This window comes from Daphnia pulicaria, chromosome 1 (assembly GCF_021234035.1).
Source record: "Daphnia pulicaria isolate SC F1-1A chromosome 1, SC_F0-13Bv2, whole genome shotgun sequence".
NCBI classification, from domain to species: domain Eukaryota; kingdom Metazoa; phylum Arthropoda; class Branchiopoda; order Diplostraca; family Daphniidae; genus Daphnia; species Daphnia pulicaria.
In genome coordinates this window covers 5,075,760-5,100,923 of record NC_060913.1, presented here as the reverse complement: position 1 = coordinate 5,100,923, position 25,164 = coordinate 5,075,760, and the positions used below count along the sequence as shown (strand labels likewise).

At 40.2% G+C, this 25,164-nt stretch overlaps 3 protein-coding genes across 3 annotated transcripts; 2 read left to right on the top strand and 1 right to left on the bottom strand.

Annotated features, from left to right (window-relative positions):
* The first annotated feature begins 467 nt into the window (after window positions 1-467).
* LOC124327207 (zinc finger protein 90 homolog) lies at window positions 468-1,586 on the top strand. The gene has a single exon (XM_046786207.1). The coding sequence runs from the start codon at window positions 468-470 to the stop codon at window positions 1,584-1,586; it is 1,119 nt and encodes a 372-aa protein (XP_046642163.1).
* A 76-nt stretch (window positions 1,587-1,662) lies between these two features.
* LOC124342854 (neurofibromin-like) lies at window positions 1,663-14,057 on the bottom strand. The gene is given in 30 exon segments (XM_046796049.1): window positions 1,663-4,255; window positions 4,324-4,428; window positions 4,502-4,843; window positions 4,916-6,528; window positions 6,594-7,360; window positions 7,427-7,577; window positions 7,648-7,990; window positions 8,052-8,192; window positions 8,251-8,517; window positions 8,588-8,876; window positions 8,972-9,187; window positions 9,274-9,854; window positions 9,914-10,069; window positions 10,129-10,202; window positions 10,354-10,395; window positions 10,534-10,720; window positions 10,786-10,969; window positions 11,062-11,255; window positions 11,318-11,452; window positions 11,575-11,583; window positions 11,728-11,872; window positions 11,930-12,120; window positions 12,178-12,341; window positions 12,426-12,633; window positions 12,695-12,813; window positions 12,887-12,993; window positions 13,060-13,171; window positions 13,235-13,394; window positions 13,478-13,621; window positions 13,868-14,057. Coding segments are annotated over 30 exon segments (8,907 nt in total). The 5' UTR covers window positions 14,036-14,057; the 3' UTR covers window positions 1,663-2,662.
* A 796-nt stretch (window positions 14,058-14,853) lies between these two features.
* On the top strand, window positions 14,854-16,520 carry LOC124343429 (2-acylglycerol O-acyltransferase 2-A-like). Its single transcript, XM_046796734.1, has 4 exons — window positions 14,854-15,369; window positions 15,433-15,879; window positions 15,953-16,152; window positions 16,214-16,520. Exons 1-4 carry the CDS (start codon window positions 15,146-15,148, stop codon window positions 16,363-16,365), a joined length of 1,023 nt encoding a protein of 340 aa, XP_046652690.1. The 5' UTR covers window positions 14,854-15,145; the 3' UTR covers window positions 16,366-16,520.
* The last annotated feature ends 8,644 nt before the right edge of the window (window positions 16,521-25,164 follow it).

The window sequence follows — 25,164 nt, the reverse complement described above, 5'->3', positions numbered from 1 at the left end:
ATATACGCTACAAGGTAAAAGATAGGTAGGCAGCTATGTCAGAGGACTAGAGATAAGAGAGTGGTCTCTATTTCTCTCGATATGCATGCATGGGCAATCTGCTTGCAAACTAACAAGAGCTTAGGAGGTTTGGTTCCTAGATGGCACCGGTGTTTTGCCCTATTTCAAATTTTCCGTTAAGGAATTGAAATATCTCTATAAAAATAAATGTTAGGTATGGGAACATATGGTAATTCTATGGTAATTTTTAAATTCTGATTCTGTTTCTGATTCTCCCACAAAAAATTTACATGGCCGACATAGGAAACGCCGAAGAGTCCCGTCCTTAATATTGAGTAGTCCATGCTTCTCCATACCCCTGGCCATATGAGTGGCGGTACCAGCTCTGTGTGAAGCTTGCAGACGGCTGGTCGCCTAGCAACAAACCCAACTGACGTTTACTTGTCCATATAGTAAACAAACAAAAAATGGAGCAACGCGACTTGCAGTTCAATTTAGCTTCAAATTTTTCTTCAAGGATGAATTCTTCTAGCTGTAGTTATTACGGAAATAACCGAAACACCGATACCTACCCCGATTTCGAAGGAGTTCAAGATTTGTCTTATTCCGCTCAGTGTATGCAAGAACAGAATGTGCCTGCTAACGAAGACCAAGATGTCACCTGTATGGATCTAAGTTTACTTCTTTCGTCTTCAAAAGCTTGTGATCGACAACAAATTGAAGATGAACTTCCTCTTAATTTAACTGGGAAAGCCAGAGAAGATGAAATTAATAGAAGATTACGACAGAGACAGCAATTCTGCAACTACTCTTACCCATTTAGTGATCCACCAAGATTTTCTCAAGTTTTTGTTGCACCAGATTTCCTTGGAATGCATGAACTTCAGGATCTGAGAACTCACATTTACATGGATGATGCTACTTCCTTAAATTTGACTTACTGTCCCCAGACCTTGGATTTATCAGCTCAGAGTCTTGATCTGTCACTTACAGGACAAGAATTGCAGTATGACAATTCAACTGTTGACCTCTCAGCTTCCCACAGTCTCAACCTGGATGCTTGTACAGGATGTGATATATTGAACTTGACCTGCCATCAAGGGGGATCTGAATCTGAGACATCCAACATGATAGATCTGGCTATGCTTCACCAGCAGCAACAGCCCTTGCCACCAGCATCTTCTCTGCCTCTACCCTTGTCAATAACACAATCTCTAACTCCAACATCCTGCAGCAGTCAACAATATACAGCTCTAGATTTGCAAAAAAACAGCTGCGTATCGACAGTAAGCACTACAGCTGTAGCTCAACAGGTCGCAGTCGAAGAAAAGCGGTATATGTGTGCGCTTTGCGCCGAACATTTCGTCACGACACAGGAATTGATAGCTCACCGAGACACTCACTTAAATGCCAAACCTTTCGCTTGCGACCAGTGCGGCATGCGGTTCATGAAAGTCGGCACATTGAACCGCCACGTCAAAGCAACGCACGCAAATTCACGGCCATATCAATGCGAGATGTGCGAGAAGAAATTCGCCCAGAAGCACGATCTCCAACGACACATTCGTACCCATAAACGCAAATGAGTTTGTATTATTTCTACTATGGCTGACGTTACTTTGTACTAAAAAAGACACTTAATTAATAGTTAATAAACGCACGTTCATGTTTTAAGTAGCACTGTGATTATATTTAAACCAACGACTTTACAATGACGAAAGACGGAGAGTTAAATATCGAAGACGAGATACTAGAGGGGAATAAAAACCAAAAATAAAATGGGGGGGGGGCGGACGAAAGAGAGCGCATTTGGAAAAGGAATTGTTTTTCCCGTAAAAAAAAGAAAGAAAACATTCGACGTCTTCATGTGTACGTGGTTGTGTGAGTGTACAGGGGAGTTTTGTTTATAAATAAATTTTGTTTTCCTTCAAACAGCGAGATCAAACGGACAACAGTAGCGTGCGCGCATGTGTACGTGCGTGTGAATGCGTGCGATATTCGGATTCTTCCGATCACCCTTCCCTATTTTCCAGCACAATTCGTAAATATAACAATAGCTGTACGTCGAAACAATCACCTCTTCTAGCCTCGATTCGCATCACTCACACACAACAGAATTGTTCATACATGTATACATAACCTCTGTATATGTATCGGAAGCGCGGGAAACACGCCACGGACCCTGCCTCAACTTTGCAATCAAATGTGAGGATTTTCATTTGTGGGTTTGTTGATGTTATTCTTCCCTACTTTTTTTTCTTGTTTTTTTTTTCTTATTATTTTTGTTGAAAACGAAACAAATCAACGAGTAACGAAGGATGCATCAAAGCTGGCTAGAAAGAGACGGAGGTGGGAGTGGGATACAATGATACATACACACAGCCAAGCCGTGAAACACAGAGAAAAGAAGGAACGGTCAATTAAGAAAGACTGTACAATAATAAGGGCAAACACGCACACATCGGGGGACCCACAATGTCTTTTGTAACACTGACTTTTGAACGTGGTGAAATGCTGGAATCGTTTCCATCAGAGAGCGAAGGAAAGGTATATAGACTGAGAACAATCGATTGGCGGAAGTGGCAAACGTGTTTGAGTTTACTTCTTTTTCGTTGGCATTTTTGGCGAGCTAGGGTTTCTTTTCTTTTGATAAAATGTTCCATTACTTTGCTTTATCGGTGGGAGATCCCAAGGTGATGGAGGACAGCGAAGAAGACAGGTTCATATTAGAGGAGACGCTGAGCATGGAAGGGAATGGCGCAAGGTCAGCTTCACCCTCTTCCGCCGGCAAACATGTCTCCACTAGAGCTTCCAAGCAGTTGACGAAAAGCTCAGCACTTTCCGCAGTGCAGTTCGACTTGGTGAACGGTCCAGCAAAGCGCCAAAGTCCACCAAAGCCACAACTTTGCAAGTAGTGCAATTGCTGCTGCTGCTCACCTGCTGCCCCTTCGAGGGCGATCATGTTCTGAATAATACTCTGGACAGCAGCAAGGATGCCCTGGTCGTGACAGAGCGAGAGAACATTGGTGATTTTGGCATCCAACAGCGAATGAATGATGGGGAAGACGCGGGGGAAGACTACCGACGCCTCGGCAAGGTATTCGTACAAGACTCGCATTTCGTTCTCGTCCGTCGTGTACTTGACCAACGTTGCCAACACCGTCAACACTAGGGCTTGGGTCGGAAAGTTGGTTAGAATTTCGGGATCCAAGAGGCAATTAGATTCGCCCGAGACGGATCCTCGCTCAGGTCGGCGAGTGCAACTGGCCGGTGGCGTGGGCGTTGTCGTACCGGCACTGCTGTTTGCTGTAGTGCAAGCGACAGTGTTGTTGGAATTGGGAGATTGACTGCGCTCGCCACCTTTCTGACAATTGCTGGAATTGCGTTCGAGTGACCGCTGATCACGTGTAGTCGGAACGGAGAAAGATCGCTGGGTTTTGAACAGGGCTTTGGCACCAGATCCGTCTGCTTGTTGCTGAGCTTGGGTCGACTGGTTTTGAAGCTGCGATTGGTTTTGTTGTTTCTGTTGCTGCTGTTTGGCCTGGCTGATGGCATTCTGGTCCAGAAGATCCCACGACGTTTGCCTTCGGCCAGAAGGAGGCGAATCGGAATCCACTAGACTGGGAATGAGCGCCGTCTGAGAGCTACATGAACCGCCACCGACAGGTACCAAAAGATGGGTGGTGCTCGAGTTATTGGAACCCGACGAAATCGGACTGTTGAGCGTTGAACCTTGGATGCTAGAAAGAGCGTTGTGGCTGGCTGATGTGTGCAGCAAGGCCGTGCTGGCGCAGCTATAATTACTGATTGGACTAAGACTTCCAGTACCAGTAGTCGTTGTCACTCCAGTTCCACCAGTTTGATGGTTACCTCCACCCAAGGCGGTAGAGTTATGCCGAATCCCTGCAGTGTGGAGATCAAGGCGAAGGTCGCTGACGTTGAACGGATCGTTGGAACCCATCGCTGAACCAGAAACCGATCCTGAACCGGAACCTGATCCCGATCCAGAACTGTTGTTGCTGCGTAATCGCGGCTGCCGGGCATGACAACGGCCGCGAACCTCCTCCGAGACGGAAACTAACGCGGCCAGGTAGGCAACTGACTGCGGAGTCACTTCGAATTTGTCGCGTTTGTTAGGTTTGGCCACGATGGCTAGCAACATGTTGAGAATGCGTGTTGTTCGAGAGACTGTTGTCGGCGTCAAATGTCGGAAACCTTTCAGGAGGTGGCCCACCAATGCAAAATGGAAACTTGTCTGCAAATAAAATTCACATGATTAAACGTCAATAATTCAGAGCTTAAATAACTTAAATGATATTGTACCTTGAAACTAAGACCGACAGTGTGATCTAGCTGCTTAAAATGCCATTCGAGAGGTTCCCTAGCCGCCATAATAACCTGTTCTAGCGATCGTGACTCGAATAATCCCTATAAATGAGACAACAGTTATATAATGGTAAGAGTTATTATATTAAGAAGTAAAATAAAAATTTTGTCTTACTTGGGAATCGAGTGTATGCAAGTTCTGTTCTAGAAGTGCTAATCCAGAAGCGTACAACGAGACCTCGTCCAGCTGCAACACAGAGATAGCCACCCAAAAGACTGCTGGATGGATGGGCGATTCCGGTCGGAGAAGAGGAAGGACTCGAGTCAAACACATGACGATAGCATCGATCAGTGTCGTGTCGGTAAAACTCTCCAGAGCTTTAACCAAAATACGCAACAATTGTTTTACATCACGATCTGTAATCACTTTGCTGATACAGCCATAAACTATCAAAGCCCTCGGCTGCAGCGCTGGATTATAGCGGAAGGCAAAACTTTTCGCAAGAGTGGTCCATACCTGTATAATGAAAAATACAATCGATATTTAAGAGGCAGGTCATAAATAAGCAACATATAAATATAATCATACTTGAACCCAATCACATTCGGGGATGTCTCGGGCACAAGCCTCAAGCATTTCCAGCAAAGCATCCGTAATGATTTCAAGAGAAGTCAGCGAGAGCCTTTCACGGTCGGAAGCGGCCGATCCAGAAAAGCTTCGTTCCACGTTGTGCCATGAACGCTCTCCAGGGCCGTGTCTGTAGCTGGAACGGAAAGCTGTTACAGCTGCAGACTTGACTTTGCTGATACCGAAGAGTAAGTAAAATTTGGGCAGTGAAAATTCATCCAGCGACAGATTCAAGACACGACGCGTCTCTTCTGAAAACGAAGGTTTGGTGCAAGTGCACAGTGAATGAATGATGTTAATCACCAAGCCATGAAGTGAGGCTCGAAGGCTCAGCGGACCGGTACACACGAGCAAAGTGATAGAGTGAAAGAGATAGGGTAGATGGCGAGCCACGTCCAGACAGTTGTTGAACGACAACATGAGCAAGTAACGGGCCAAGATGGCAATATCGTCCCACATCAAGTGTTGTTCCAGGTTCGCCGTTGGGCTGGTGCATGTCTTTTCCAAGACACGACAAAGACGGCCAATGACTTTGCGTGCCACGAGCTGAACATTGGCTGAAGCCAGCGCTACTGCCGTGTCAGCCATGATCTCGGCCTGAGCTGAACCGAGTCCACCGGTCACCGATCGCTTGATAAAGCTATCAAGGATCATGTCGATAAGTTCTGAGACGATTCCTAAATTTCCCCAGATTTTGGCTTGGATGGATGGGTACATTTCCACTTCTTCGATCGTCAAAGTGATGAGCTTATCCAGGATGATGGCAACTTTTTGGCGTTTGGTCTCATCAGAGTGCTTGCAGAAGCGCACCAGATTAGGCAGCCAGGGCGTCATGTATTCGAGGCAAAGATGTTTCAGTTCAATGGTAGAAGCTCGGAAACCTTGGATGCACTCTTCCAAAAATTCCAGCGTCAGGTGAGGCTCGTTGTGGCCCAATTTCTCACTGACGGACTTGATGAAAAGCGTATTGTTGCTGGGAATGCATAAACCAGATGTTTCCAAAAGTTGTCCTTCGATCTTCAAGTCGAATGTGCCCGTCAGGGCGCATAGTAAATTGTAAGCGGCCGTTCTCAAGTTTGGATCAGAGGAACCAAGATTGAGAAGTGCCATGTTCAGTAGAGTACCAGGAACATCTTTGGGTCGGATTTTCTGATGAACGGTGACCGAGTCGGGTTGTGAAAGCTCCCAGCGCGTTCTTATGTGAATGATGGCTTGAACTATGCTGTCGCAATCGTTATGAATAAAAGACAGCGGTCCAGATTCATTGGCTATAGTCAAGGTGAATTGATTGTCATCAACAAGACACACTTCCTCGATTTCAGACGCATAATACACGTCGTTCAAGAGAACAGAGTGCGACAGGACCTTCGTCTTCTCGACAGCCGTTACTTGAATGGCAGTCGGGCCTACCTTGATGGCCACTTTGGTGTCTTTGTGCGATAGCTTCAGTGCGTTGTTGAACACTTTGAGATCTTCGTCAAGCGAGAGGGTAGCTCCTGGCAGTTTCTGTTGCTCCACGTCAACAAATTCGCTGAGCCGCTGAGGCCCATCCAAAAAATAAAGTTTTCGGTTGCCTATAAAAAGAGAATTTCTTTTAAAGAATCTGTATAAAACAAGGTCACGTAACTCATCTACGTACCTTTAAGCGGAGCTAGGATGCGGTCATGGTATTTTGTATACTCACGAACCCACGAGTTGCAATTATAGATGTAGCACGCATGGATGTTTTCGTAGGCAATTTCGGGCAGGACGACAAACCATTTTTGAAGGAATTCGGTACGAAAGCGGTTATCGGAACATGTGTGAGTAAAGTCGACCACCAATTCAAATGGCTTGCTGCAGAAGGGCTTCAGTGTTAGGATCACGTGATAAATGAGCAAATCGCCGTTCGTCTCGCCGATCTTGTAGCGCCGAGCAATATAATAAAAGACAGGATTGCCAGCCTTGGAAGTGCCTGCCTGGTAGAAGATGTTGAGCGATTTAATGGATTTGAATTCATCTTTCTCGTGCATATTGTGCTTGGACATGATTTCTTCGAATTTTGTGCTCGTCATGTCCATACTACTCCACCTTTAAGGTAAAAATACGGGCGTCATTACAATTTTTAGAAGAATGAGAAAAAATAGTTCTATTTCTTACTGAGAATCAACAGGTTTGTGCTCTGGTGGTCCTAAATACGCTAAAAGAGTGGCCATCTTGTCGAAAGGTCTTCGACCAACGGCTTTGTGATCTCGGCTCGAAGATAAATAATCGCCAATCTTTTCCTGGTGGTTCCACAACAGCCGGTGAAGAGCCAGCACATTAGCATCGCTTATGAAAGCCATTGAATGACTACTGCCCTGTTCAGCCGTCTCGAAATCAGAGGCAATTTGAATGAAGAACCTCCGTCCGGCATCGAAATGTGATCTTTAAAACCAAAAGTATTGAATAGCACTCGACTAAAAACTGATTGCATCAACTTTGAAGACTCACCTTAGCAAATCGTTGAAGTAGAGCATATGCTGTTCCTTTGAGAATTCAACGTGATTGGCAATATTTTGTAGCGTCTTCGACATAAGCATCAAACCTCTTTTAATGGTATGTGGTGGCTGCCGATCAAGGATACCCATCTCATAAGGGGACACTAAAAAATTAAAAAAAACGATTTATTCAGTTTGATGTGTCAAAACTGAACTCGTAAAGTAATAACGTACCAATTGCTGGATTGATGAAGCGCAGAAATATCACTGTGCCTACAGCTCCGATATTGTTTTGAGGGAATTGTGGATACCGCTTACTCAACACTTGATAAAGGCAATGGCACATGCTACGCAACTGTGTTGGAAACTTGTCTGCAGATGAGACAATGGCACAGAAAACGCGTTCGGTTAACGTCACTAGATTGTTGCGATTTTCATTAATATCATCTTTGGTGTCTAATCGCGCTGGATCAACTTCAAAACTCATTGATGGATTCTCCAACAGCGGCTTCAAGAGGGGTTGTAATAAATTATGAAGATATGAAGCGCCATAGATTTTGAAGCAGAATGCCATGATCTAATTGAAAGAAGAAAAGATTAATTAAGGTCGTCTCCTTTGACATGTTAATCAAACTTACCTTGGATGCTAAGCTGTTGCCACGAAAAAGAGTTTGCATACAATCAGAGACTTCGACTTCCTTGTAAAACATATTCCATAATAATGGGGCTAACAAATGTTTGGCATCAAAAAGGGTCACAAACACCCTAGCTAACTCATCCTGTGCAAAATTTTTCGATAAGATCCATATTTCGTGGTTGACGCAAAAAAAAAATTACCATTTGAGGAGTGACAACGACGGAAGCCAAAGCCATGGCAATGGGTAATTCGCCTTTGTCTCCAATCATCGTAACAAGCTGAACTAGCTGCTCAAAGCGGTCTGCAAGTACCGTCTCAGCCAGGGTGTCGAATTCTGTGCCTTGTTGGAGAATTTTCGTCAACACCTCGATAAAAGCTGCACGAGTCTGAAGATCTTTGTGGTAGCCAAGTCCGATTGAATGCATCAGGCCAGAGTCAATATTGGCACTCAGGAGATTGGACATGGCCTAAAGAAAAATTTGGCAGATATCGATTAAATTTTTGAGCCGCATTGAATAATGAAAAAATATCCAAAACCTGAATGGTGGAGTTGCGCAGATTGGCGAGCCGGGATGCTGCTACTGCCACAGCACCAACACCAACTCCTACCCCAACAGCAACGCCCACTCGAGAGCGAGCACCAACCTCTTTTTCAATTTCTGACACATCGGTGCAGTCATTCAGAAGGTTCATGAAAAGGGTGAAGTATTTCAGGAACAGCTGCGACTTGGCTTCCATCAAATCACCTCTATCTGACTCTTCCGGTTGAAGAGGCAAGCCACGCAATAAAGCCGCAACCGCATCCATGCATGCCTGGTCCAGATCCCTAACAGAAATGGCAAAGTTTTAAGGTTAAATGACACTCACGATATTAATATTAAAATCAAAATTCGAATAATTAGACAAAGAATCATGTTTTACCTAGTTATGGAGCTAACATCACCGGAACTAGGCGGGGCAATTTGATGAGAATTACCCATGACCCAGTCAGTGAGGTATTCGACTAGCTTATTTCGGAACTTCATCTCCTGGCGGAAGGCTAAATCATCGCGACGGGCCATCATCGTCTCCACTAGTTGGCACAATTTTGTTTTGATGTGTATGGCGTGAACTGTAGTATCCAAATGGCGTACATATCTGTTGAACAAAGTGACAGAGAAAGAAATGAAATAATAAAACCTTTAAAAAACAAATTTTTTTAAAGAACTTCTGTTGAAACTCACCGGACAATTGCAAGCATCATTCCTTCAATACTGGTTACACCCAAATGCTCTGCAGGTGTGTCGTTCTTGTTATTACTGTTTTCTAACACATTCTTCATGATGAAAATGACGTGCTCGATGAACTGCGTATGTGATTCGTTAACCACAACCTGACCAGTATGATCAAAAAACTTTTCCACGAGTGCCTTAATTTGGTCAAAGAGGATAGGGTACAGAGCGGGGGCCATTTCGTGGCCCACTAGTTCCTTGACATGTTTCTGGATTTGAGCACCAAATTTTTCGTTGGCGCACAACAACAGCCGCAGAAGGTGTCCCACGAATGAAGTTACCGGGCAGTACTGATTATTATCTTGCATTTGACTTAAATTGTTCGCCACAAGCTGCATTAAAAACAAGAGTTAATCAACATCGTTTAAATTAGATGCGAACTTTAAACAAATTACGTTGGATTTCCGATCAATTACTCCGCCTGAAGGGGTAGACGTCGATGATAAAATCGGTCGGGGAGAGCGTCGCTGCAGACAAACACCTCCGAGCGCACAAAGGAAGCCCGTCATGTTAGCCCACTCGTTGACTTGATCCTAGTTTGAGTAGCAATGTAATAAACATGCCTGGGTATTTTCCCCCCCAAAAAAAAAACCTCTAGTTCATGTTCCGTGCTCTGATGAGATGCTCTCCGTTTGCCGGCTGATCGGTGAAAAGATTCATTGGTTTGCCCTTCTTCCACGCGAGCTTTTGGATAAGACTGTAACTGCTTAGTGGCAATATCCCAATTTTTGAATGTATCTTCCCATGCCTAAGAAAAATGTTAAAAATTGGATCTAGTGAACTATAAATAATACAATGGAATTTAACCTGTAGGCACCCAGGCGTACAATGTTCAATTTTACGCAGCAATGTCATGATTCGCTTCTGTAAGGCAGCACGCCCTGAAAACATGAAAAAAGTTAATATAGGATTCTCTCATGAATTGAGAAGAAAAATAACAACAAATGTCAAAATAATTTGAAAATGAAATAAAATAAACTGAAGAACAAAACCCAGGTGAGAACAGTCTACTAATGGTAGACCGCAAATTACCGTGCTGTAGTTGTTGGCAGGGAGCACGAGAATCCAAGCCGGCTGTAATGGTGAATTGTGAAATGGAAGACAGATTCATTTACAAAATGCGCTTAAGTCCCGTGATTACATGGATGACTAAGATGCGCAAAGACGGAGAAGACGAGAAGAGACAAAGGAGAGGATAAGTGATGATTTTACCGGTTGTGAGAACAGTGGAAGCAGCGGCAAGTTCCTGGTAGACGTGGTAATTGGGTAGCAGATACGTGACCGTTACGTCGTCACTTCCACAGCGGATATCGGCCTCTTCGCATAGTAGGTTGAAACAGCTCATCGAAACAAGGACGGCATCCATGTCAATACTCCACAAATAGAGGAAAAACACCACCTTGTATACAATACGAGTTAGTTGTTGCCGATATTTTTCAAAATAAACTATGACTATCAGCCTACCTCAAGTTTGATGTGCGCTTGCTTAGCAACGCTGACTTGACTACCCACGTTAGCGTAATCTCGATGTCGAAGTAAGAAGGAATTCCGGCAGGTCAGCACTTCACGTAGCCAACGCAATATATCGGTATAATTGACAATCTGGTGTTGGATCAGCTTTTGCGATATACTGAATAGGACTTGTGAACTGTATCGTCCACGAGCGAGAGGAAATGAAAGATATTACATAATTTTTAATGCAAAATCTAGACTTATCTAATCTAGTAATCGGGAAATTACCTGACGTCCCAAAAGGTGTTAATCGGGGCTTCAGGATTCCACATCTCAATTTTTTCTGGTTGATGAAGCACGAGTAAGGCGTCCATGGCCTCCTGTGCCATGTCAGCCATATTGGGTTGATGAACCAGCGAAACTAAACCATTGATTAATTCCAGTGTAGAGCTTTGAATCTCGTGTCCAGCTTTCCCTTGGTTCTAAACAATAACACAATTGAGATATTTTTTTTTAGTCAAGTAACTTAGAAAAAGGAAGTTACGTTTAACATGAGCAGCGGATTGGCATGAATCAATCGGACCATCGACAATAGCAAGTTTTTGTAAGAAGGACCCTCTTCCGACGCTTTCTCCTTGAAGTTCTTAAGCGGATTCACTTTTTCTTTTAGTGTCAGACTCTGTAAGAGAACACCAAAAAATATTGTTATCAAACAATGAATAATGCGGGCTGAACAAAATGTTTCTGCATCAAAATTTGTTGTAATATGCACAAAACGAAATCCAACAGTAAGCAGGTTACCTGGCATAACTGCACATATGTCCATAGAGGCATGATTCACAAATAAATCAACCGTTATAATAAGGAACGATAGAAAGCTTACCAATACCACATTTGAAATTCGACCAAATATTACAGGGCTAAACATTTATCCATTAAAATTTTTTAATGTACCTGAATCATTCTAAGTGGAGTGTGAGAGATACAGCCTTGCGTGACTTTCGTTAACGTATCGATAAACATGGCCCGCAGTTCGGCTGACTTGTTGTACATTAGGTCAATATGTGGCCACCACGACAAGAGTTGCTGTGTGATAATTCTATAGAAGAGATGCGATATATTTTTGAAAATTAGAAACTTAGAGGGTAGGACTCACCTGTAGAGGGAGGCAACGAGGACATAGTGAAAAGTTGGAGGTGAATGTGGATTGAGGCATACTTTAAGAGCTTCGTTGTTGTGGGGATTTATGCGGAAACAAGATACGAAACAGTCAATCATCAAATCGATGTCCTGATTCATGTAGGCCTGTCCGCGGGAAAATGGCTTGCCCGGATTGAACAGTAACACCTGTCCAAGCAATGACGTCAACGATTTAGCAAATTTTCGATTTATGAATGCACTTACTTTCAAGTCGTTGAGCACAGACTGAACAAGAGCAAAAACAACATTTCCGGAATCCAAGAAATGAATGTAAGTAGAGACCTTACAAAGCTTGACGGCAGTGACGGCAGCCGCTTCTGTCAGTTGTCGACTAGAGCTGTGGGGCGCCAGGGCTTTTTTTAGGGAATCTGGCAGAAACAACAACATCAATAATAATAGCAGTACATAAAAGTAACTGTTTTTGTTAACCTAGAAGCTTAACTCCTTCTTACCTAGAAATGTCTTTTTACGTGAATGCCGAGGTGAGCAAGGAGCTCCAGAATCCGCGTTTACAATTTCTTCCAACACTTTAGGCGATATAACCAACAACATGATCTGTAATGGCCATACTGCCGCGCGCCGTTTGTTGTTTTCCGCAAACGAATCAAGTATGTCAAAAAGCTGCTCGCAACACTTTGACAAGTCTGCATTAGGACATTTCTACAACAATAGGAATAATGCAACTGTTAAATGTTTTCTTTTTAAGAATGACATTACGTACTTGAATTTCAGTAAACTCGTGTGGGTAAGTATCCATCCAATTCCAAATAGCTTTTTCTAAAGAGGCGATCAAAACTAAATGCACCGATTTTCTTAATAATTTACTTTTTGATATTGTCTCTGTAAAACAAAAGGATATATTAAAATTCAACCTGTAAGCATTCATCGGAATGTTGCTAACGCTATCCCTCACCATTCAACAATTTTATTAGTCGTATCGTATCTACATTTATGTGTTGGATGAGTTCGATGTCACTTAAGTCAGGATTCTCTTCGTTGGATGAACTTAACTCTTGCAATCTATACATTATAAAAGGCGAATCGAAAATATTAACATGTACCATTTTACTAACAAACTATTATTACCTTGATGATATCCGACTGAAAACGGCATTGAAATTGTTGAGACTAAGAGCAAATAAAACTTTTGAAGCTAAAGCTTTAAGCTGGTTAACCATTGGATTTTCATTTGGCAAATCTGTATCAATAATGAAAGCATGATTTAATTATTAAAAACAAAAACTGTTGTAAATTTGTTTACCAATAAATTGGCAGATTTCTCGTAGTAACAGTTTTACATTCATGGCTTCATCAAATCTTGTTGTATCCTTAGGTTGACCACTGAGACATTTCTCTAAAGTGTCTAATACAATTAGTAATGATTCATAATAATTTTTCTCATAGTCAGGTCCATGTGTTCTCTATTTGGGAATAAAGACAATAACATTAATGCCTTTGTTTGTTTACTGAGCCTAGAGATAAACTAGAATTCTGTCAAACTTACTGATTCATTGACCCTCTGTAAAATCTTCGTAAGTCCTGATATCACTAGAGAAAATTTATATTTGCTGATTTGGATGAGACACTCCTTATTTTGTTCCACCATTTGACGTGCATGTGATGTTTGTGGTCCTGTTCGGTAAGGTAACTTGTTGGAAAAGAAAGAATGTCAATATGGTTGACACATATGAAGTTATATTTTGAATTGAATGTAAACATATCCATTCTGAATGAAACTGAACGAGCCGCAATCAATACACTAGTATGCGCCTACGCACAGCTACAGAATCCCATGGCGAATGTATGAATGGGCAGAGATCCTCACCGCTGATCGGGACAATGTCTCGATTCCAAGTCGAGTAAATAAGCTTAATAATGCAAAAATTGAACTTACCTGTTCTTCAAAACGAATAATCAACGAAGAAACCCATTCTACGGGCTTTTGGGTAGCCATTTCCGTTGAAATTTTTTTTTCTTTCCACAACACAATTGTCTTGTCAAACCATCTTTCTTCCAATAGCAGCCACCTATCGGAGGTATCGTCAACAACATAGCATTCCATGGAAACGCGAGTCCTGCTTGTTGTGCGGCTTTCGCTACCCGTTCAGTAGTTAAATACTTAAATGCCCACACAGACAGAAAACGGATGAAAAAAAAATAAAGATATAAAAAAAATACATAAGTGCAATTAACACATCTCGTTGTTAAGAAGTTAACTTAAAGGTTGATCCATGTCGAAGAAAATTTTGGGCGGGTGTTTTTGTAAAGCTTATTGACGCTACATTATCATTTATGTTTAGCGCCATATTATTATTTATCAGCAAATATAACAAGGTGATAATAGTCTGAATGTTATTGTTTCACTCGCATTGTCTGTTTTAAACATTTTAAAATAAGAATACATTGAGTCTGGACTCTGGAGTCTGATGGACGCTTCAGGCTGTTCGAATCATATGGCATTCTGATGGCGGTCTTTTTAAAAGTTGTTGATCATACTCTTTCATATTTTTCTGATTCAATTGGAGGAAATCTTTTTGAAAAATCCGATGAAAACATTTTCTGGAATGAAAATATGTTTTCGCTGCAAGAGGTTACTTAAAAAAACAGAAAATTTTCGAATGATTTCATTTTGAAAAAGAAAGAACAATGTACAAGAAACAGGTTACAGCTGGGTAATAGTATCACCAATAGTCCAATATTAGTATTAACAATAAACAGAAATTCGCTTGAACAGTCATATAACTTATCTTTTAAGTTATTATTGTCGTCAGTCACCGAGTCAGGAGTCGCACATCGCGGCACATGGATTTTACTGATGGCAATTGACGAGGTGACAATTTGACTAACAGATGACTCTGAACGGTGTTGTTTACGATAAAACCACTACCACCGAACACCAGTGCTTCTATCGTATCGAACGGGTATGAAGGGGGTATAGGAAAAAGGCACGAGATAACAATCTAATTATCTCGAAAGACTCTAATCAATTGCAGTATCTTGAACTTGATCGTAAAAAAATACTCCTACTGATTTGTTGTTGTTTGCCGCAGCCCAAAAATCTAAGTCGTATTTTGAATACAAAACATATTGGACTTTCTCTACTAACGAGTCCATAATTAGATAGCCTTTAGTACGAGTTGAGCACGTTGACTAGACCAGACATCAAATTGTAATGAGAATTTTCGGCATTGAATATGCCCCGTTGTTGGTTCCTTTGGAAAGACGAAAACAAACATGGGCCGTGTTTGTTTGGATTGGATCCTTCTTCTTCATGGGACCTATTGGTGTTTTGGGTCTCTTATACATGTTCTTTTACACAAGTTTCTACTTTTTCCCCTTACTATACATTGCCTGGTATGTAGCTGACTGGAAAACAGCTGAGACTGGAGGCAGGAGGTAACTTAATTTTAGAAGATCCCTTGTTTATGATTTAATAAAGTGATGTTTTTCCTACCATAGATGGAATTGGGTACGAAAATGGTCACTGTGGAAAGATTATGCATCCTATTTTCCTGTTACGTTGGTGAAAGAAGCAGAGCTAGATCCTCAGTTTAACTACTTTGTTGGTTCTCATCCCCATGGAATTTTGTGTTCTGGAGCCTTTTGCAACTTTGCTACGGAAGGGACAAATGTCTCACAAGTCTTCCCTGGGATTACCTTTACACTTACCACTTTGAGCTGCCAATTTGTGATGCCCTTCTACAGGGAATTTTTCATGACTAGTGGAGCAGTCACTGCTTCCAAAAATAGCATTAATTACATCTTAGGAAGTAATAGTGGAGGAAATGCTGTAGTGCTGGTTGTTGGAGGGGCACCAGAATCTCTAGACACTCATCCCAATCTTGAAAACATCTCTCTGATTCTGAAACCAAGGAAGGGTTTTATTCGGCTGGCACTGAAACATGGGTTAGCAGTTATTAATATGTACATTAAGATATTGCTGGATTGATTCTAGTATCATCTCTGCATGCCATTGTAGTGCTCACTTAGTTCCATCATTTTCTTTTGGGGAAAGTGAAGTCTACGATCAAGTTGACAACCCTCGCGGATCCAGACTAAGAAATATTCAAGATTACCTTCAGAAGATGATTGGACTAGCACCTGTTATAATTAAGGGAAGAGGAATATTTCAGTATTCCTTTGGAATCATTCCATACCGCAGACCGATCACAACTGTTGGTGAGTGAAGTGTAAAAAAATAGTACCTTCATCTTCATTCTCCCTTTTTTAAAAATTTTAGTGGGTAAACCCATTCTAGTGGAGAGGACAGGTAATCCTACGGAAGAGCAAGTCGATGAGTTACACGCAAGATATATGGAAGAACTAGTGGCTCTCTTTGATCGACACAAAAATAAATACTACCCATCCAATATCAAGTTGAAAATTTTTTGAAGTTTCAAACCAGTCAATAGTCTATCTAATGTTCCCCTTTATTACTGTTACAAGTATGGGGTATGCCATTTGTTTATAAAAAGTTAAACAGTCAGTTAACTGATGTGTGATTTTCAAGTCATCGTAACAATACACAGTGCAGGGTATAAAACTAATCAAGTTTTCTTAGTAATAAAATTTGTTTAGTTTTATCATTTTAGTTTTATAGATAGAATTTTTCCGAATGCTGGTATAGATGTTATTCCAATGAAAAAGTAGTAGACATGCCAAAAAGTCGTGCGCAGTTTACGCCGATGCGCACCACAGCGGCCGATAGCAGAACCATGGTAGAAGAGGGGGTGGTATCTTCACGCACTAAAATTTTCCCACAAGGCTAGATCCTCGCCTCCTCGGTTTTTCAGTTTTTTTTTTCAAAGTCCTTGGCCCTGGTAAATTGTGCTGCCACCTAGCGTAGCGTTACTGAATCGTGTTTTCTTGAATTGTGCTTCCAAAAAGGGTTTATTATTATTGGCAATTTTTTAAAACTGTAAGCAATTGGTAGTCAAGTTGAAAGAGCGTCGATTACCCATGTGAGACGACGCAGATTCAAATCAGCATTCATATTTTTTTTCCCTTTTTTCTATATTTTTAAAGCGAAATTGATAGAATACATAGATTCTGTAAAAAATGCGAGTTTTTTCACATTTTTTTAAACAAAATCCTAATTGGTTTTCTTTCGCTAGGACATAGAAAAAAAACGTGTTCAGACATAGTTCTGGAGAAAATCCGCTTGTTGTCACTCCATATACCGGGGCAACCTGGGATCAAGCCTTATGGGAAAATTCTAGTGCGTGAACATACCATCCCCTCTTCTACCATGGCAGAACTAAGATTGTTATTACGCTTGACACTTAGCGTAGGCCCAATCCTTTGTTCGAGAACCGTCTGCTTGTCCACCCCCTCTCGATAGGTGTAGGCTGAGTGGCTGACGTTATGAGGGAGACCACCCCCATAACAGACCCTAAAGGCAAAGAGGGGGAAATTTTGTTTTCGCGAGCGCTAGGTAGCTTATAGGATGAAGCCCGGCATGGCAAAAAAAAACGAAGAAATTTGTAGGAATTTTTTCCAAAATTTCAATTGTTAATATCTCGGCTTCTCAGCCGAATATCGAAAAAATATGAAAATGGTTTGAAGAGTTGGGCTATCCCATCATTTTGAAACAATTAGAATATTTCTAGGTGCAGCAGTTGACGAGAAAACTGCTGCAAAATAACCGAAAAAAAGTCCAAATTTCGGCTACCCCCTCTCAGTTTTTTGAAATACCTCCCAAATGACAAAAGCTAGGCAATTGTGGTTTTTACCAATCGACTTAGCGAAAAATTTTGCACAAAACCCATCTACTTTTTAATTTTTAGAACCCCCAGCGACGATTTCCGCTAAATCAAAAACCTCCAAAACGGTCTCTTTGAGTGGCGAATCGCTTGTTAATAGGGCTGTTCGACATCTTTTTTGACATTTGTTTTCATCAGGCAACTGAGTCGTCGTTGGATTTTATTATGTGCTAGAGAGCCTGAGGCATATTCTTCCTCGCTTTGTCTGGGTGTGTTTTGAATGGAGGTTGAGGATGAGATGGGTGGGGGGTTGGATCGGATGGGTCAGACAAAGTGGGGCACAATGCGTGAGGCTCTCTAGCAGATGATGAATTCCAACGACTGCTGCGTTGCCGCAATTAATACAAATGTTAAAAAAGATGTCGAACAGCCCTTTACGGATTATTATAGTCTTACATATCTAGTACACCAAAGATGGTAGCTCTAGCTTCAGTAGAACCAAATAATTAATTCCAGAAAATGCAAAAAGTAAGAAAGTCGTCGTTCTTTTAAATTCACGGCAAAATGTTTGATATTTTTTTGCATGAAAATGACCTCAAATTTCATCGAGTCACCAAAAGGTGTTTCGAATAATAAGGGGGTCAGTTGTTATTATTAAAGGGGGGCTTTAGTTACGGGGGCAACAGTCGTATTTTTGGGGGGCGATAGTCGGGGGGCAATTGGAGCAAAGTCAGGGGGGCATTTGTCGAAGGGGGCGATCGTCGCCATCGCGTTTACAAGGGACCTTATGGTGGATAGAATAGTCCCTCCGTAAATTCATTAGATCTAGTAATGGGGTTGTCCTAAAATTTTTATATTTATCTACATAAATACTTAAGGATGTATGGGTGAATGGTCTAGAGCATCAAAGCTTCAATCAAGAGGTAATGAGGCCCTGGGTTCAAATCCATGCTGAACCCGTCATAAAAATTGTAGGAAACGCCCTATAGCGGCTGCACGCCAACACAGTTTCTTGATTGCTTTCAAGAAACATGACGTTAAACATACTGTGATGTGTATCACATCTTGATAAACTGAAAAAAGCGCCTTTGAGCACTTGGAAACGAGTGGAAAAGGCGCTATATAAATTGAAACTACATAACTACATAACTACATACATACATAAATACTTCAGATAATAATAGGGTCCTTGCATGAATAAGGGATTCTATTGAAAAAAAATATCATTAGAATCAGTTTTTCACGCTGATTCTCATGGCATTTTTTTATATTTTTTAAATAATAATTTACCCCCGTTATCTCACTTCAAAGTTGAGTTTTCCCCCTATTTTAAAACGGACCCCACGCCATTTTTGGTGGGGGTCCTTAAAATGTGATAAATTTCCCCCCTTTTCACCCTTTTCGTCTTTCGCCTTTCGGCCCTAAGGGCAAAAAAGGGGGTATAGGCAGCACGAAAAAGGGTGAAAAGGGGGAAAAACGAGCAAAATTTATCACATTTTAAGGACTTTAAAGTTTCCATGACTACAATCGTCTGCTTTGTGATGTTCGGGGACTTTCACCAAAACGTCGTTTCTTATAACTGGCAATGTGGGGTCTCAGGTCCAGTTCCTGAAATCTGGCAACTTTTTAGAAAGGGACACTGGGGTAGTCACTTTTGTAACTAGTCGATGTTCCTCCTTCATCTCTTCCTCCGTGGCCGAACCCGAAACTATGGAGACTCATAAACTGTGGGGGACGAAAAAAGAGCGATATCGAAGCAAAAAAGAAAACGATGACTGGGTATCATTAATACGCATGAGGTTTTTCCAGCTCTTTTAAATAATGTCCTAACTTGAGCCAATTTTAATTTGTGAAACTGAAAACCTGTATTAGGTCTTAAGACGTATAGAGTTTCGAGGAATCACCATCAGTTCTGGCGAATAAAAGCGAATCCGGCTTCACAGGTGGATCTAAGAAATATGAAAATACAAAAAAGTGACTTATTACAGCGATTACCGATAATATTTAGTTGTAAAAAATCTTTTTAGAAACGTAGAACCCTTCATGTTTTTTTTTAAAGACCTTTTCCCTTTCAAGGACTTCATCCCAACCAACAGCAGGGTCTTTTCCGAAAACATGCAGCACAACTCTTTTGACAGAATCGCTATAAGTTTTGGTTTGAACGAAACGAACGGCACCTAGATCAGAGGTAAGATCGACGTTGTTCTGATCATAATCGCTGTATAGTTTAGCATTGAGAGAAGTAGTGCTTTTCAGTGTTGCAGAGAAAAATCAAGCAATGTATTTTGAAGTTGGATAGGAATGCACAGCATTCTATCCAGGAATCGAGGAACACTTAGCTATTCTTTAAGGAAAGATAACACGACAGTTTTCTTCTTCTAGATTAGTCAAATTACTTTCGATTGCATTAGCAGCATCTAAACATATATTTGCCAAAGATATAGCATGAAAATAATAAAAAAAAAACAAAAAAAAAAAGAAAACGTTCAAATGTACAGTCCCCTCCATAAGTATGGGATCACCCCGCGCCGTTCCATAAGGCGGCGTGTATTTTTCTAGTTGGTTTTTCGGGTGGTAAAAAGTGAAAAAATGACATAAATTCACAAAACTTGGAATTTATGTCATTTTACCTCTTTTGTTTTGTCTGAATTTTTTTCAGATTTTTTCGTTCATGGGATAGGCCTCTAAAAGTGGCTCCGAAAGTATCGGATCACTCCGACGCCAACCATGTTATCTTATGACCCGAACTTGTTTTTCACATAGCTTTTTATATATTTAATTTTTAAGAAGGAATTTTTATTTTCAAACCGTGTATACACTACCCTTTCATAAACTAACTGTGAGTTTTGCATAATGATCCGAATTTTTTTCGAATTTTCCCAGATTTATTCGTTTCCCAAGTTTCTGAAATCAGAGACTGCAGAAGACTTCATTTACGGTTTACAACCTCTATCAGCTGGCGTAGGCAGGAAAATTAGTGTCGTTTTTATACGCCCCTTAAGTAAAAAAGGTAGCAGAGCGCCAGTGGTGTATAGAAACGACACTAATTTTCCTGCCTACGCCAGCTGATAGAGGTTGTAAACCGTAAATGAAGTCTTCTGCAGTCTCTGATTTCAGAAACTTGGGAAACGAATAAATCTGGGAAAATTCGAAAAAAATTCGGATCATTATGCAAAACTCACAGTTAGTTTATGAAAGGGTAGTGTATACACGGTTTGAAAATAAAAATTCCTTCTTAAAAATTAAATATATAAAAAGCTATGTGAAAAACAAGTTCGGGTCATAAGATAACATGGTTGGCGTCGGAGTGATCCGATACTTTCGGAGCCACTTTTAGAGGCCTATCCCATGAACGAAAAAATCTGAAAAAAATTCAGACAAAACAAAAGAGGTAAAATGACATAAATTCCAAGTTTTGTGAATTTATGTCATTTTTTCACTTTTTACCACCCGAAAAACCAACTAGAAAAATACACGCCGCCTTATGGAACGGCGCGGGGTGATCCCATACTTATTGAGGGGACTGTAGGGGAGACTGGAGTAAAATGGGACAGTTTTTGTTTTCCCCCTATATCTCCCAAACTAATTATTTAATTTCTTTAAAATTTTGTTTTTATGTATTCCATGTTATAATGAACCCCCCATATTTTTTATATAATTTAATCATGAACCATTTCCCCATAAAATACCTTTAAAGTTGCCTCAGATTTGTGGGAGGGGCCTATTTTTGGGGGTAATTGAGGACACTGGGGTGGGTGGTAAGGGACGTCCGCCGTTTTCGCCTTAAAATTCATTAATAAAATTGAAAAAAATTGAAAAAGTGTTTCACTGCATAGACTCTTCGAGTTTATAAATGTTTCAATTAAATTATTGTGTTAATGAACCTTTTTTCTTATATATACAAATTCCCTTATGGAGCTGTAGGACATCCTGCGTTGCTAGGTCAGGAAATCGAGCCTCTTAAAAATGCTGTACGCTGATTGGTCCGTAACTGTCCCATTTTAGGCAAAAACGGCTGTCCCAAACAACCCGATTATGACTCTTTTTTAAAAAAGTTCATACCGTCTAAACAAATTGGTCTAAAATTCTAATTTTTGTTTTAAACGATCAAGAAATGAATCAGCTTCATTTCAATATTAAATTTACATGCCATTACCGTTTATTTGTTTCTATAAACATAAAATGGCGGAGACAAAAATTTATAAATAAAAACCGTTTTTTTAGTATTGTCAATAACTCATGCAGTTATTGACAAAAATCAACAAAATTTCATGCCGAAGTACATTATACAGATTTACATAACATACTAAAAATTTTTAAAGTTTTATTAACATCTACTATTTTTCCCCCCACTGTCCCTTTTGACCCGGTGTCCCATTTTACTCCAGTCTCCCCTACCTTTGATAAAGTTACCTTCATCATTAGAAGGAAGTGTTGAAGAGAGTTTAACTCCGGTGATAATGTTCAGCACATTTTCAATGGCCTTTTTACTCAAATTTGAATCAATGCTAAATTGACGGAGATCTGACGTGGTACCAACTCTTTCATCACCGTGTGTTTGGCACTCAAGATTTCAAGACGGTTTGCGACGGTAGACAAAATTTTTTGCTCTCCGGCTAACTCCGAGATCATCAAGATGTAGGCAGGAGCGCTTATCTGGAAACGGGTCCGATCAGTAGCAGGATATGTGAATTCAAGGTTAATATATATAATATATAAGTATATATGAACCCGTATTCGATGATTTCCGCATCCTTGATCAGCCTTGAAACAAAATTGTTAAAGAAATATTAACTAGATTTCGTTAAATATTTGTTTTTATGTTAGAAATACCTGGAGAGAAATGCCAGTACTTGAAACTTCAGAAATTAAAGCAACAAGTTTATTTCCAGCTATGTGTTCTCTCGCGAAGAATTAGATCCTCAAACGAACCAACTTCTAAGCGATTCCCATATTTGACCTAAAAATAAATGGTTGGGATAAAAAGAAAATGAAAAAATGTAATAAATATTTATGATTTAGAGCTTGGATACCTTTCCCTCTTCAGTTTTAATGACACTTTTCTTTCTACCAGTCAAATAAGCAACCTTTTCCAACCTGCCCAATTCGCGAGTTATCTCATCCAAAGGATTTTAAGGTAAGCTTTTTCTCGAGTTCTTCGTTCAGATTAAGAAGAGATACTTCTTTGTTTTCCTCTCGGGGATTCCGAACAGGAAATATTTTGCAACAAGGGATTGTACTAAACCTTACGTTGTTGAAAAAAAGTTATTTATTTCACCTTCGTTTTCAAAGAAGTTAAGTTGCCCTGTCTCTCCTGTGGATTGCAGAGCAATTAAAACGAATGATCCATGCCGAACAGCCTCGCGGGTTACCTTGGCTGCGAATTTGACTTTCGAGGCAACAATCAAAGTCCTAAAGAATAACTGCATCCTTCCCTAAAAAATCAACCATTGCCTTGGCGTTGGTAAAGGCACGACGTAGCCTTATCCACAAACTAATGGAATAGTTATATTATTGGAAAAAGTTTGGGGAAAGGAGAACTTTTTTTACTTCAACTGTCACATTTTCAAAACTTAATTGGCGTGCCACATAGAAAACCACGCGATTTCATCTCCAGCGACAGAAGTTCAATTTGGACAAGTCCCTTCTCTTCCATTAAAGACTGGAAAATGGGGAAATCTTAATAAACACAGATAAAATAATTAGACAAAAAATTTTAATAAATAACCCAAATAATAACCAAAACCAACCAAAAGAAGTCCTTTACCTTTTTATGAGGTCCCTAGTCCCCATAGTTCTTATCGTATCATGTAAGCCGTAATGCGGGGTTCTGTTGCAAAGGTTGCCGAAACGTATACAATTCTCGCATTCGGCAATTTATTTTGGAGTTCTAGAATGTTTTATCATGTTTTGCCGTTTTGAATTATGGTTTTGTGGAGCCAACAGGAACAAGATTCTTAGCGCGATGGATTCGTCAAATACACAATAAAAATCAGTACTACACAATCGAAGTAGTTGATTTAGACTTGTCCTGTTTGTCCCATCCACGAATGACTCTCCACTCAGAGAAAAGTACGAAGCAAACATGAGGCCATTTTCAGCTGATGGCATCCGACGAAACTTTGATATACTTGGTTTTGTTTAGGGCATGAACGGGGATAGCTCCAGCTCCGAAGTTTCTTAAGTCACGTTCGACGTCGTTTTTAAGTTAACTCGAGTCTGAGATCCAAATAGCCTTTACCGCCCTTGCAGATCATTCCCAAGAATTATTCCAGCCATCACCCGTCTTTTTCCTACACAAGCTCCGTCTCCGATGAGGAAACCAGAACGTGAACCATCTGGCAAAAATCATTCATGCTGCTGATAGCAAAAATTTATAGTCTGTAGCTGCAGAGCAGAATACGACCAGTTTTGTATAGTCTCTTCAGGTAAAAAAAAGTCTGTACCACACATCGGGCGGGGTTCCACTAGCCGGCGAAGTAGTTTTAACCACGGGATCGGGATAAATATTTTGCCGTCTAATTTTAACTTTGGCTGCTCCGTAGTCTTTAAATATGGAAGATTAGGGAAGAGACACACCTCCAGGGCAGTGGAGTGGGTCAAAAGATTTTGACATGAAGGACTGTCGTTTCAGTCACAGGCAGGCTTATGATCAAGATCTAGAAGCAGTTCGAACAATTTCATTAGAAATGCAATGCAGTAAGATGGGTTGGACAACTTGACATCCCAGGTAGCATTGGATGTCATTGAGATTTCGATTTGATATTTCTACGTCATTTTGACATTTCTGTCATTTTGTTGACAAGAAATTGATATGAATTTTTCATAAATTATTTGACATCCAATGGGTGATACGAAATGGATTAGGTATATGATATAATGAATGATGTATATAATAACATTATTTGATGAAAAATTCTTATCTTTTTTCTGAAATTTTTTATGTAGGCTCCTCCTATTATTAAGTGTAAAAAAATTGACATCAATTTTTATGCAAATCATTTGAATTTGACAATGAATAATTTGACGATAATTAAAAACATGTAAAAATGAAGTGTAAAATTCGATATCAATTTTCATGAAAACATATTACCGTTTATGATATACCGTTTTCCAATATAGTTTTCAGAATGTTGAATTGACATGAATTTGGTAGCATACTAATATTGACATTATATTTCCAATAAGAAAAGAACATGATTTTGATATTATATTTTTATATCATTTTTAGAATAAAAATGGACATCGTTTTCCTCTTTAAAATAGTTGACATTTAATTTATATACTATTTTTGACATAACAGTTTCAAATAGAAAATATACATCTAATAAATAATATACTTTTGTTTAACATAATTATTCACATGTCAAATGGACACACCATACATAATTGCCTAAAAAATTTAAAACTAACGTGAAATGAACCATGGTGTATTCATAGTGTACATCATTTTTTAAAAGTGCTGGTCTAGTAGAATATAGTTACCAAA